General features: G+C 40.3%; 2 protein-coding genes across 10 annotated transcripts in view; both read left to right on the top strand.

Moving 5' to 3' along the window:
• ARHGAP29 (Rho GTPase activating protein 29) overlaps positions 1–6,513 on the top strand; it is a 53,409-nt gene extending 46,896 nt beyond the window's left edge. For all 4 annotated transcript variants that reach the window (XM_080407057.1, XM_080407056.1, XM_080407055.1 and 1 more), the window contains 7 exons: positions 109–297; positions 475–612; positions 2,130–2,362; positions 3,170–3,476; positions 3,635–3,743; positions 4,110–4,229; positions 4,630–6,513. In XM_080407057.1, the coding sequence (XP_080263183.1) occupies positions 109–297; positions 475–612; positions 2,130–2,362; positions 3,170–3,476; positions 3,635–3,743; positions 4,110–4,229; positions 4,630–5,528 (1,995 nt within the window). In that variant the 3' untranslated portion in view covers positions 5,529–6,513. The remainder of the gene's footprint in view (positions 1–108; positions 298–474; positions 613–2,129; positions 2,363–3,169; positions 3,477–3,634; positions 3,744–4,109; positions 4,230–4,629) is intronic.
• A 93-nt stretch (positions 6,514–6,606) lies between these two features.
• Positions 6,607–14,781, top strand: part of ABCA4 (ATP binding cassette subfamily A member 4) — an 87,433-nt gene continuing 79,258 nt past the window's right edge. For 4 of the 6 annotated variants that reach the window (XM_080407045.1, XM_080407044.1, XM_080407040.1 and 1 more), the window contains exon 1: positions 6,607–8,906. The gene's annotated coding sequence lies outside the window, so the exon portion shown is untranslated. Of the gene's footprint in view, positions 14,411–14,781 lie in introns of all 6 variants that reach the window. The other 2 variants (XM_080407042.1, XM_080407041.1) reach the window with 2 other exon arrangements.

Genomic DNA, 14,781 nt, shown 5'->3' with positions numbered 1-14,781 from the left:
AGACTGATAAATCTTTCCTTTTGTTCACATATGGGGTGACAAACAGCAGAGATATTTCTTATGGTGTCAGATTGTATCAAACCAAGTGCTTTTTTTCCTCCCCTGTAGTGTTCACTTGCATGCCATAAAAAATGTTTAGAGACTTTAGCTATTCAATGTGGGCACAAAAAACTTCATGGAAGGCTTCACTTGTTTGGAGTGGAATTTACCCAAGCTGCTAAAAATGTTCCTGATGGCATTCCTTTCATCATCAAAAAGTGTACGTCAGAAATTGAAAGCAGAGCGCTCAATGTCAAGGTATGCTCAAGTTTGTTTATAAAACTTAAGTATGAACAATCTTTTTTAAAAAAAAACCACACACACACACATAACAAACTCCTTAAGATTTTAATGCTGTACTGTTGATACCATCTGTGTTTTTAAAACACTTGTCTTTCAAATTAAAACAGAGTTGTACTGGTCCTTTAATTTCAGGGTATATATCGTGTGAATGGAGCCAAGTCAAGAGTTGAAAAGCTTTGTCAAGCTTTTGAAAATGGAAAGGATTTGGTTGAGCTCTCAGAACTCTATGCACATGATATCAGCAATGTTCTCAAGTTGTATCTCCGCCAGGTAGGTACTTGAGAGGCCAGATGGAAAACCATAGTGTAGTATACTTCTTCAGTACAAGAGGAGAAAGAAATCTTTTTCAGCAGTCCTGCAGCAGAAGATTAAAGGAGCGCATTGTGTATTTGCAGTAGGCTTCTTTATTTTCACGTGGAGCCCATGACAGGGATGGGGAAAAGCTGCTGGTGCTACAGTCTGTGTTCCACTTGAGCATAGTGTCTCTTTAAATATTAGTACCATACACAGAACAAGCTTTTGTTTATCCACTTGCTTTAATTTCTAAAACCTTTCTTCTGGTCACTGAATTTGCCTGTCTTACGTAAAGCTTAAAACTCTCCCATATTCTTGCCTCCTCATACAGACAGATGCTAATGTATTGCTGTTAATATATGCTAACAAAAATTTCATGAAACACAATGGTCATGATGATGTGCTCATTATAGAGGATTTATCCATCTTTTTGTTTCAAAATGGGGCTTTAAAACTTCGTGATTGAGTTTCCCAAAAGCATGTATCTGAAAAAATGAATCTGGGATGTTGCCCAGTGAGATTTCTGAGTCAGTCTGAAAACTTGACCCTGAAAGGAATAATCCTTAGCTGCAGGGTCCTGTCCTCTTCCTTACACTGGCTGTCAGAGATGAGCATTCCAATCCTATGATCATCACCATTAAGTGCTTCTGAAAAATTGCAAAGATGTTCTCTTCCTACTTAAGGAAATAAAAAGGTAGCATATTATATACATCATATTGGGGTACCAGTTTGAGGCACTGTACTGTATTAGGAATAAGGCTCATAATTAAAAAAAGTCAAATAACATGTTTTTTTCTGGTCGTCTTACTTCCTTCGTAGCTGTCCTGTTGGTGTGGGTTTTAGGTAAACCTGCTCATTTTAAATGCAGGAGCAGTGCTAGAAACATGCAGTTAAGACACTTATAGACAGAATCCCGAGTTACTCTATTTGAGGCTATTAAAGCTAATCATTTTGAGTTTCATCTAGTGTTCCTATTTTCTCTTTTTATCTAAGCTGGGCAATGCAAATAGTCAGGTCAGGCTTGAGGGCTTTGTCTTTTCTGTATTTCTTTATTAATTATTCATTTTCATACTGAGAGAATAAGAAAATGGAATGTGGACCAAACTTGACGCCACATATAATATTTATTTTTCCAGTCTTTGCTAGTATAACTGCTCTATTATCGTGATATTTATGCATATGCAGTGTGACACCCTACTTCGCAGCAATTGCCCTCTAGAAATCTGTACCTGTATTGATAAATGCTCAGTCTTGAAGCTATTGCAGGAAAGGGCTAGCAAAAGATTTCCAGAGAAAGGTGTAGGGGAGGAGTGTTATTGTTAGCTGGGACTCGATTTGACAAACTGTGGTTTGAGCTAATGAACAAAGATTAAACAATGCCATCATCTAAGCAAAGATGCTAGATAAGACAAAATTGAAGAAAAACTGGAAAAGAAACCAAGTGGTTAAAATTCAGGCTTGAGTGTGTTTCTGAAATGTTATTATTTCTTCAGCTTCCGGAACCCTTGATTTTGTTTCGGCTTTACAATGAGTTCATTGGACTTGCAAAAGAAAGCCAGAATGTTAATGAGGAATTGGATGCTAAACAAGCTAGCCCCAGATCAAAGAAAAGACAGTCAATGTGTATTGAACTGAATAGGATCATCATTAAAATTAAAGATCTTCTGAAACAACTGCCTGGACCAAACTATAACACTCTTCAGTACCTTGTTGGACACCTTCACAGGTGAGAAAAGACTTAAAATGCAAACTGATGTTGAAGAATAAACTGTTATATGCTGCGTACTAGGGAGTTCTTGTACCCTTTTGATAACTGTAGAGGAAGAAGTCACATACACCTTAGAAAACATTGTTCTGTTGCTGTTTCTTTCCTATGTAATGAATTCTAAGGTGAGAGAAGAATATGAAATGGAAAGAAAGGAGGGAAGGAATCAATTACTCTTGATTCTCTGCTAACATTCTCTTCTAACATTGCAGTCAGCAGGTGGTAACTAGTGGCAGCTGCAGGGACCTAGGTGTGATTTAAATGAGGATATGGCCCAGTTAGGGCAGTGATTTGGTGGCTATTAACAGAAAATTGAAACTTGTATCATGTCTGTTAATAACCATTCTCCAATTACATTTCACTTCCTTGTTGTCCAAATGCTGGACTGTATTGATGATGTATAATGAGGATGCACCAAGATGATGACTGCCAATAAAAATGGGTAATATTGGGCTACAGGTGTATTATTATTTAGAATGAGAGAGATGTTCTTTTCCCCAAGCCCAAAAATTCCAAATAGCCCCTAATAACATTAACAGAGTAGGACATAAAAACAGCCTGTGTGGAAAGTGCCTAGTCCAAGCTGTTGTTAAATGCAGGCTGCACTGAAGAGTCTTCCCACCTACCAAACCCACCTTTGGTTTTTTATTGTCTTTTAGTCTCTTTAGACAGAATATTTTAATATCTAAAATACTTCTGAAGTAGTAAAACCCTCTAACTCTTGGGGGTTTGGTTTGTTGGTTGTTTTTTTTTTCCTTCTTTATGCAGGGTTACAGAACAGTCTGATGAAAATAAAATGTCAGCCAGTAACCTTGGCATAATATTTGGCCCAACTCTGATCAGGCCGCGTCAAACAGATGCTACGGTTTCTTTGTCATCACTTGTGGATTACCCTTACCAGGCCCGGGTGGTGGAGCTGCTCATAATGTACTATGAAAAGATATTTGATGTTTCATTGAAACCACTTCTGAGCACATCTCAGTCTGAAGAAGCTGCCATTACAGTCAGAGCTGCTGTATCAGCACAAGAGAGGGAGCCACAGCAGCAGAGGAAGTCATTTGTTGCTGTGAAGGAAGTGAGTAACTTTTTCTTGTGTTACCTGTGCCATCTTAACTTCCATGTCAAACGCTGCAGCATTCCAGAGCACATTTCTGTTAAATCTTTGTCAGTTTTTTTAAGAAGTGCCTTTCCTCTTGAGTTCTCATTTACTTCTGCTCTGACTCTTGTTAACAGGGTATTCTGATAGCTCCAAGTGAAAGCAGAGCTTCAGAAACAGCTACGTTGGTGTTGGAGTCGAACAACAGCAAGAATACAAAAGAACAAGTAGATACATCTGTAACTGGTTAGTGCACTTTAAAGTCCTGGGGTGGGTGAATAAGCAGTCATGCATACATTGGATTATAGTGGATGCAGCCCTTCAGTTTAGACAGAAGCATGTGATAAAACGCTCTTATCACTGCTTGATATGCTGTTTTATCTTTGTAAGAGGAACAGAGAGTTAAATCTTTCTAAAGGCTTTCAAGAAACCTGTGTTTATGGAATCAGCGTAAAGTATTTGGTGAGAGAATACAATGGTGTTTTTTGCTTTCTCCCTTTTTAAGAAAAAACATATATAATTGTGCTGTGACACTGGATTCCTGAAATCCACAATGGTGCTGCAAACCAGTATCCAGCAGTTAACATGTTTTGACCATTTCCTGTCCCCCAGAATATGTATCACAGCCACTCACTGGAACTAAACCAGAAGGCTCTGAGAAGAGTAATTCTCTGATAGAATCATCAGCTGCCAGCATTTTGGATATTAATGTTTCTGCTCCAAAAAAGCCAGGTTTGTTAACCTATCTTCTATAAGATATTTTTTTCTGTTTATCTGCTTGTGCTGTTACAGTGTTTTGTTTTAACATACACATGATTTCATCTATTTAGGAGTAACTGTACATGATCTCTTTGAATTAGATACTGATTTTCAGCTGGTGTTTCCAGTTCAGTCATGTCCTGTACATTAATAGCGCAACATTCTGAAACATTATTAAAACTGAAAATATTCAGGGATGGGAAAGCATCAGACAAAAAGTGCACTCTCTCTTTGGCCTGTTTTCTCCTTCATGTTTTCCTTGTTTATGTCTGTACAGTATGTGTTTTACTAAAGTTCATATTCTGTTGGCAAAAGTTTGCTGATTTCTCTTTATTTGCTGTAAAGATTTAGTCACATCTCTTTGTGTTTCTAGGTGATGCTGCGAGTCCAACTTCAGAGAGAAATGATTCATTTGTTTCTCTAGGTGAAGACAGCTGTAAAATTAACTTATTTCCTGCAAAATCTAACCGTCAGATTACCAAAGTTCCATTGCGGGTTCCAAGGACAAAACCAGCTGCTCGCCCTGTGAGCCTACCTGTAGACCGAATACTTCCTCCATGTGTTTTGAATGAAAGAAATTCACGAAATGCAGGAGCAGTAAGTCCAGAGAAGCTTGGCAGGAGCCCTACTATTGAAGAAGTTTCAGAGGTGAGGGCACTCCCTGCTGTTAATACCTGCTGCAGAATTCCTTGTTATGACACCCAGATGCTGCGAAAAACTTGGGACAAGCAATATAAACAGTATGATATCACATCAAGGACAGCAATGATTGTGACTAACGTGCCCCAGGAGAACCGAGCACTTGAGAGTGGAACTGCAAGTGCTTTATCTTCGTCATGCAGCACTGGTAATAGTGCAGCTAATGCCATGCTTCCTAGTAAGCCATATTCTGTTTCTGTCAGGTCAGGAAGGACTGCAACAGAAGGGAATGGTCCTGATGCCAATCCTCTTGCTGCCTTTAGAGCACCAAGAACATTGCAGCCACCCCCAGGGACCTTTTATAAACCACCCTCGAACAAATCAAAACAAAATGAAGAGGGTTCCTCTGCTAAAGCTTGTGCACCAGCCAGTGCTAGCTCTGTGCTTCACCAGGATAATACTGTGAAACAGGCTAGGAGCTCTGCAATTCCATCAGGTGATACTGAACAAAACACAAATGAACAAACAACTAGCTCAGAAGACACTCACCCCACAGATCTGAAGCCTACTTACCAGAGACTCAGACCAAAAAGGATCCAGGAACTGGAACACAGGGAAGCTCATTTTGTATAGGCTGCAAATTCCTCTTGGACTGCATGCAATTTGTTGATGTTGCCAGTGGAGGCTTCCCTTTGCCCCTTTATCCTTTGCCTTCCCTTGAGAATCCTACTTTTGTGCCATATTGAAGTTATTTTTATATATGCAGCATTTTAAAAATGGGGGGGAGGGCTAGGGAATTGTGAAAGAATTAAGTCAAGCTTTTTTGTAATTCAGTAGCTTTTCATAAAGATTTAATGCATTCCCAGTCTAGATACAGCTAATGGGTTCATCAAATAAGGCACTGATCTTCATTTCATTGTATGGAATTGGAGTACTTACCCATAGAGAAACAACTATTGCATGTAGCAGTGAAAGGAGCCATTTTTCATAATAGACATTATAATAAAAATGGAAGGTTTAACATTCAGTGTCTAAGCATAAACCAAAGCTTGTGCTTTGCTCTGTAAAAGCATTTGTTCGGTGTTCTAATCTGTGCAATTAAAGCTTTGCTCCTGAACAGACTTACGTACTGGCCAGCACGCCCCATAATTATGTACCATATGTGTATATTTTAGGCAGACATGGTTATCTGTTGCCAGTCTCCTATGTTGTCACTTTATTATTTTTTTTTTTGTACAGCAAGGATGCACTTACTGAGCTTTACTATTTAGAAGCAGCAATCAATCCACATCTGGTTTCTTGTGTAGCTTAGCGAGTGGGGCAAATGTGCACAGCCTGTTTCATTTGGATGGCCTTGTGGAGAGACTGTCAGTTGCGGTGGTGCTGTTTTTCCCAGGTGAATGAAAAGGCAGTGATTTGCTTGCTGTAGATCAGTTTCACTACTTAACCTCGTGTAACTGAAATGAAGAGCATTGCTTCCAAGTTTCAGTGAAAGAACTGAAAATAACCAAAAATCTGCATTAGTAGGTGCATCTAATGGTTTTCACTTTGTATTAAATGGTTTTTATGTGTACACTGTGTTATTTGCTTTAAAATATATTAACTTGTTAACATTTCAGTGACTCTATGGCTTCCATATCTGGATTTCTTCTAACTTATTAAAATACAGGCATTTGGCCTTTGTAATAGGATAGTACTCTGCTGCATCTGTCTTCTGGGGATGGGGGGTGGTACGCTTTTCTCAATGAGATTACAATTAGCTTGACCCTCTCTCACATACTATAGAGTACAGTTATTGTAGCCTGGTAATTGCTACTGATATAAGTACCAAGAAGGCTCTTGGAGGACACGAAAAGCAAAGAATTGCTTTTCTGCTTTTACAACGTAAAATACGCTGGGCTTTCCTACTGCATTCCCTTTATCCTTTTTCCCAAAATATCCCAGATAAAATCCCACGCTGCATTCAGTGGGCGTAATCTGATTTCAGTTTCCAGAGCAAAAGATACTAAACCCGCAACGCTGAACTTCTGATTCCTTGTCACGTTTCCACAGAAGCATGGCTTGCACTCTTGGCAAAGCCCTTGCCACCACTGGGCTGCCCTGGCCATGCTCGGAGCCCTTCCTTTGGGGAGCTGCCTCATAGTACGGAAGATCTGAAGATTCCATCTGCCCAGAGTGGTATTGTGAGTTGCATAATAAAATGAGAGGAGGGATAAAGGCTTCTTGACATAGTTTGTTCCACTTAGAAAAATGGAGGAGAAGGTAGACCCCACACAACTGGTTAAGGAGCAGCAAATAGCATTAATGAAACATTACAGGTGTTGTATCAGAACCTCATAGCACAGCTGTGAAAGGGTAGTGCTGGTCAGTACAGATCAGGGCTATGAGATAGCTAATTTATTTAACTACCATGAAATCTATTGTCTCACTATATTTTAAAGTTTTAGCATATGTCTAGCACTGAACATGCTAATAGCTTGAGGGTATAGTTAAAAGCTGTTCCTCTAGTTGGATGGAGGGTCTCCAGTACTCACCAGAGCAGGCTGCAGTGATGGAGGATCAGGGAGCCTATACTCACCTGTGAGAAACAGATGAACATCAGCCAAGTGGTAATGCCAGTTACTGGCAGTTACCATATTGCTTTTTATGTACCATCTGCTTCCGTGTTTTGCTAGTGTGAAAGGTTTCTGCTGTTTTAAATCTGCCCTGGTTCTTCGTTCAGTGTTTCCCATAGCTGGGCAGCTACTGGTGGGCTCAGCTGGGAGCCGGGGAGCGCTGCACCCCGCTGCGTGCTCTGCGTGGGGGTGCACAGGTGGCTCATAAAACCCCATTATTTTATGAAAAACTTGTCGCTTTCAAAAGAATTATGCACACCGCTGGTTTGTAATGCCTTTAACTCTTTATGCAATGCAACTGAAGGAGGAAGCGCACTTCTTTCGAAATGAAAACCTTGGAAGCTTAGGAGTTGTGACCCTGCTGCCCAGCACAGTGCCAGCACAGGAGCGCCTGCGGGGTGGTGGCCAGAGTTCTTCCAGAACCTTCCTGCCACGCTGAGGGACGGGGCAGCCTGCAGGGGCCTGCGAGGCAGCGGCTCAGGGGCCGGTGTGTGACTTACTAGTTCGCAGACTTTTGTAAACGTTTGCAGCTTGATGTCAGGGCTGTGTTGGGTTGGGGCTGGTGCCCTGGGGCCTTCCGCGCCTTCCCCTGCGGGTGAGGAAGCGCCGCGGCGGGCGTGGCCGCCTCCCGCCATCGGGGGGCTGGGGGCGCCGGGCGCTGAGGCGGCGGCTTGAGGAGGGACGTGACTGGCCGCGGCGGCAGAGCCGGCAGCCGGGGGAAAAGACTTAGGCTTTCTTTTCGACTGGAAATGTTACTAATGGGCCCTATTGTTTCTTTAGGTTCTGATGCTGATTTCCCTAGGTTTTGTGTTTGAAATGGCTTCTCTCCAGCTGAATCGCAGTAATTCCACCCACCTGCCCCAAGTGACAGGCTCTGGGTCATGCCAGCACCCTGCGGTTTGTCCTCTGCGGAAGAAACCTTTCTGTGTCAGATTTGCTTGGTAATTGCGTTTTCTGAAGTCATAATGCGCTGCCTCATCCCTCTTAAAGCTTTGGCAGAGTACCGACTTCTATAAGTCACTGACCTAATTAGTCATGACAGCTGTTTGTTTAGCAGGGCCCCTATGCTACCAGAACTACCCTTCTGAGACCATCTTTTCAAATACAGGGTTTGTTTAGATCTGAAGAAACGCCTTCGGAAGTAGCCCCTAGTGCAGACTGTTGTGTTTGTGCTGGTCATACTGGATATTTGGGAGGATTTTTATTCAGGAGCCTTTAAACTTGCAGATTGAGCTGTTATGTATCGAGTAGGGGATTAAAACAATCTCCTTAAAACTGAGCAGTGTTACTCTGCAAGCACAAACTGCCTCTAAGATATGTGTTTCTCTGCAACCAAGCTGAATATTCCTTCAGAAACCTTTCCCTTTCCCATAGCACAGCAGCACTCGCACATGAGGTAAGATTTTTGTGGTAAGTTTTCCAGGGGTTTTATTGCTTCTATTTAAGAACTCCTTGTCTTGCTTGTAAATCTATTAGTTCTTTAGCTTCTGTAGTCTATGTAGCAGAGGCCTAACGGAGTTCCTCTGAAAGCTGACACAAAATGCTCTGTGAAGGCAGTTAGTGTGGATACGCTAACATTGGTAACTTAGTTCGGAGCACGTTTCTGCTTTTGAAGTGACTCCTTTACATGCCACTGTGGTTCACCGTACAGAGTGATCTCAGAGCACACAAACTTTATTCTTTTTGGATAAGACTAAACTGGAACATGTGCTTCAGCAGTGTACCTGATGTGCGGCAGCTGCTAATGCACATTCAGTCCATGGGACCAGATTGGAGATCATCTGAAGTAACCCCTAGACACATCATCTGTGGGTGCTGGGTCTCAGCACTCACTGTTACACTATAAATCTGCCTCGCTGGGCCATCCTACTTGTCAGCATACACCTGGACTTAATATGTTGGGAAAATGGGACATTTGAAACCATTTCAACCTTCTACTAGCAAAGTTTGGGATGGGGGGGATGTCTGATATTTACAGATAATGCTATTTTTATATAAATGTCAATGTGGAAATAAGTTTCACAGAAGGATGCTTTGGAGACAAGCCTTTCTCAATAAAATATTCTGTGTGCCCACTTAATTTTGCAAGAGAGAGAGGAGTTCTGATTCTAATTGAGAGATGTGTGGGATCCTTGAAAAGTGATTTTACTCACAGGTAGAAGAAAAAGCCATCCCAAATCTTACAGAATGTAAAATGTTGGAAGAAGGTGAATGCTAGGAAAAGCCTCACTTGTCAGTCCTTATGCTGGTGGATGTCAGAAGAGTGTCTGCGAAGTAAACTGGCTTACAGCAGAAGTAGAAAACATGCCTTCTGAGTTTGTACTTAGTATCCTTTGTGCTTCTTTAAAGCCAGATTGAGGTGATTAGCCCAACACTGGGTTTGGACATGGACAGGATCTGTTCAAGACGCCACATTTCCCTGTGTTTGATGTGTGGAGGAGTCTGCCAATTCTGATTGTCTTTTCTTAGAAATGCACCTTTCAAATGGACGTTTCACTGGGCCTTTTCTTATTCTGTCTGGTTTCTTGTCAGCACTGTCCTTGAACGATTCTATCACTGACCTTGTGAATAATACAGCTTCCACCAGTTTCTGGGTATACTCGCTTCTTGGCACGTGTTCTTTGCCATCTATTCAAGTGGTACAACTAGTTTCCTCGCTTTCCAACTCCTTTCTTTAACTCTTTTACAGCAGCCTTATCTAAGAAATATCATTTGACCCCAGTTTGCCAGAAGTTCCCATTTTTGTCCTTCAGGTTACTCTTTTATGGAGGGAAGCCTCTGAAACACATTAGGAAAAATTTATAAACCTTCAGCTTGTGTTCTCCCCACCTGTTTAAGGTAGCTGGGTGAAAAGCTTAACTCAGAAACCCCCAGCCTGCGTATGTGTAATTTTCTTTACGTACACACAGGTGTATCTGTTTATTTAAGATACATTTACACATGCACACTCCTACAGTTTGCCTGGGTAAAATTGTGTTGGCATTAATTGTGCTAGCTCTCTCATGAGACTGTGTCTAGTGACGTGTATAAGAAAAAACATCTTGCCAGTTAAGAATTTGTCATAATGCTGGAAAGCTTTATTCCTGAAAATTAGAAGTGTTGGCCCATGGGCACACCCGGTACGCATGAGTGTGCATATTTTCAAAGCTTTCTTTTCAAGTAATTTTTAAATTCTGTTCATTTTAGGGAAATCTTTGGTTGTGTTGCTGGAGAGTTTACTAGTGATGTTTTCATAGTTTGCTGAACAAACAGCATTTAACCAGATCTGACTTTGTAGTCAAGTGTCCGGAATAAGTTTGGAAATAAAAGTAGTAAAATGCTGGCTTTTAAAGCAGCTGTTAAAACTATGGTGTATGTAGGTGAAGGGGTAACGGAACACACATACCATATGACTTGAGGTATTGCATGTATGTGTTCATGAGGTACATTACAGGGAACTTTTACGTTATTACATATCTATTGCAGGAATGATGCAAGAACTATCACCATATCTCTTGCCACTCAGTGCTTTCATTATGTTCTGATAAGTACATGGAACGCCTCCTTTTTTGCTACTACTGGCAGCAAACTACAGATCATTAGGAAAACCCTAAGTGATAGTGACAACTGTGGGTAGAGCTACCAGAGAAATTGTGCAGTGCACTCCATAAACCGAACTGTATTTTCCCCATCCCATGTGAAATGATAGGCTTTACATAAGCTCTCTCTGTTTACATTCAAAGATCCCATGCTTTACAGAGGAAAAATGGGTCACAGTCACAGCTTGAACATAGAAAACAAATATATCCTACCATCATCCAATTGTGATGTAAAAAATCTAATTAGGAGAGATTAGTTTAATCTGTTAGAGCTGTCTGTGTACATGCAGGCAGCCAAAATGGAACCATTTTCTTAAAATTACTTAGAATCTCGGAGTTAAAATGTTTGTTTGCTGAATAAAATTGTTAGATATTGCCTCAGACACAATCATAGCGCTTAAACATAGTCTGCAGCTGATCAGCAGCAGCAGTAGTTTCTTGCTTTGCACTGCCATTAATCAGAGCGGACTTCCCTCTGTGACTTTGTAAAGCCCCTTGTCAAGATGGCAGCAGTGTGAGTCTTAGCTGAGATACGAACATACGTCCACAGAAATTAGATTAAAGCCACTTGTAAAAGAGGAGGTTGCCACATCTTCCTTCATGCAGGAAGCCAGGTTAAAGTCAGTGGTTTAGGTGGCAAATCTGTGTGGAGGCTTGAAGGTCCTGACACGGCACTGGGAAGAAGGCAGCGTGCTGAGTGCAGTGCTCTGCTGTCAGAGCTGCAGTGTGGTGTGGTGTAATCCTGTCGACTGCTAAATGCAGTGAAATGAAGTTTTGTGGAGGATCCTCAAAGGTCTCCTCAAAGCCCTGCGAAGAAGGATGTTGACAGTGTTTGCATGTTTCTTTTTTTATTGTTTTAAATAACGGAGGGTGGATTGGTGCTCAACTTCTGCTTAGAAAAACAGTCACAGCGAGGCAGTGAGGGAAGATTTAATGACACTTATACAGAGCCATTTCCTAGTGTGAGCACTGGTGGGAGGTTTTGCTGTACTGCCGTGTCTTTCAACCCTTACAGATGAAAATCTGTAAACAATGCAGTGTTCACCCAGTGCTTTTTTGCTTCTGGATCTGATCATGCTACTTGAGGGTAATTTACGTTGGAGATGTGAAATAAGCTATTTAATAATAATATGTAGCTTGATTTAGTGAATATTAGTTGAAGTAGGGCAGAGCTTGTTGAAAGGCTTTCTGAAAGCATCTCTGGAAGTCTGAGACTGCACACACATAAGGTCATGTTGTATTTAGCTTAGTACGTTTCTATGTGAGCTTGCAGCTTGATGACATTTTAGAAGTTCTAGAAAATATAAAATCAAAGATCAGATGAGAAGAATGATATTTTTTCCTCTCCTGCAGTGTTGTGAAAGTTACTTCTGTGTCTTGCTGTCTCTATTCTTAAGAGAATGACAGTTCATGAAGAAACGTACTGAACTAGCTATATTTCTGCACATGCAGATGTTACAAGAACAAACTTCCCAGGCCTTTCACAAGGGAAGTATAGTAACAGCAAGGATGTTAATTTTGTCAGAAAAATTTTTGAAAATGAATGGGGTGAAAAAAATAGTCTTCTCCAGTTACTGCAGTTCTGATTTTCTAGAAAGCCTAGAAGGAATTCCCAGTCTCTAAAATGTTGTCTCCAATAGAAAAAAAAAACCCTAAAACAAAACCCACTTGTGCCATGTTCATGAAACAATTGGAGCTTAGAGGAAGTATTGAAAATCTTATGAACTAAGTTTTGAAGTAGTGGGAAAGACTTCTGTCATATCAGCAGGCATACAATTGAAAGAATGCTAATAAACTTAATGAGGGTGACACTTGTTTGTCATGATATCATTAAAGAATTTGAGAATTAATGAACATGTTGCAGTGTTCTTAACCTGATGGTAATGAGGAAGGCTGTGATACGTCAGTACCCTGGGAGCTTAGGCTCCTCAGGAAAAGCAGGAACATACTACAAGTAATGACTAAATTCAGAAGACAATGGCTTAAAGAAATACTCAGTTGAGAGAAATTCTTGATAACTTTTGATAGTAAAGTGTAATTGATACAGTGTAAGCAGGGTAAGAGGACCCTTTGCAAACTGCTGTTGATAATCTGGAGGCCAGGAATGTTCTACTGAACCTCCAGGATAAAGTCAGGGAAGAGCTATTGTTTGTTGTTGGCAGCCAGTCAAAATATGAAACTTTACGTGATGTTAATTTGCTTACTTCATTTCTAGACATTACTGTTACCTCTTATAAAGTGAAATACAGAAATATCTGATTCATGGCATGAGTGTCTTCAGCCTCCTGTATTATCAGCTGAGAAATAAATGGTTAACTTGGTTACTAACCCAGACACCTTTTTGTGATTCCAGCTGTAACAGTAGAATATGTGCTGTCTAGCAAGAAGGTCTAGGTGATAAAAGCTGTCACCATATTTCCTTGCTGAAATGCAAAAGCCAGAAAAAGGAAAGGCCTTTTTTTTTATTACTTAATTGTTTAAAGATATTTTTAACTCTTGTTTTTTTTCTTCTGGTTATGTCCTGGATGTTGTAAGATAGGATTGAACTTTGAAAAATTAGGATTTTTAAATGTAAAAATTAATTTATTTCTATTGTTTTAAAATCAGTATTTAAGTTTATTATACGGTGTATCAAAACTAGCAGTAATGACTGGTGTAACCAATTATTTCACTTTCTTGTCTTCTGTCAACAAATATATGAGTTTTCTTTCTGAATGCAGAGCGCAAGTCATCCATGTTGTAGTGTGAACTGCTGAGGGAAAAAGAAGAGAAAAAAGTAAAAAAATAAGTGTTTTTTTTTTTATTTTCTTGAGTTGGGGCTTTGTAATGTCTTCCTAAACTTCAATAGTATGCTGGTTTTATAACCAAGTTAATTTTGTTGGCCCTTACAGTCAGCACCCTGGAAAGAAAATCAGTTCCTGCAAAAGGAAAATCAACAAAACACAGATTTTCATATGCCGTGGATATGTCACATCCCTTGAGCATGTTGTCTTCAAGGCAGCAAGCATTTGCCGTTCTAAATAGTAACAGTCATAATTTGCATTAGCGTCTTAATGAAAAACTGAATCAACAGTTCATAAGTGTGGGGGACTTCTTCTGGTTTTAGGAGGGGTTTAATATCTATGTTAATAAACTTCGGTTTTTTGGAAACTGAGCTTCTTCTAGTGCCTGTGCTGTTTCTAATTGCAGCTGTCTCAAGCCACCACTGATTTTGTGAGCAGGGTGCTGCCTTTAAAGAATGTAGGTCCCCACCATGATTAATCACCCCCGAAGCTCTGGTACTTCCTGAGCCCAAGTGGAGTTCTCAACACGTTATTGCTAAGTACTGTTTTTATCATGATTCTACTCAATTATTTTATTATAGTGTTTTGCTCTACTTAAACTAGTAGAGCTTGAGTCTTAACCACACAATTCTGTGTTGTCTGTCTGAGTAATGCCCAGATAGGAAGGGATATTTCAGGATTGAAAATTAATTATTATTTATTCATTCTGTGCTGCTAGAGAATCTGAGTCTTGTCTCTAGTGCCTTCTGATTACATTAAGTTCTTTTTTTTCTACACTTTTGTCTCATGTTCACCTGCCTAATTCAGATTTCTAAGCAGTATAAGGTTAATGCACTTTAACACATCTGTGAAGCTGTTCTATTTAGGAAAGCAAGGTTCTTTCCCTTTAGCACCTAGTGCAGGTGTTATA

Source organism: Falco punctatus (assembly GCF_963210335.1).
Source record: "Falco punctatus genome assembly, chromosome: 11".
NCBI classification, from domain to species: domain Eukaryota; kingdom Metazoa; phylum Chordata; class Aves; order Falconiformes; family Falconidae; genus Falco; species Falco punctatus.
This window is presented reverse-complemented; position numbering and strand designations above follow the sequence as displayed.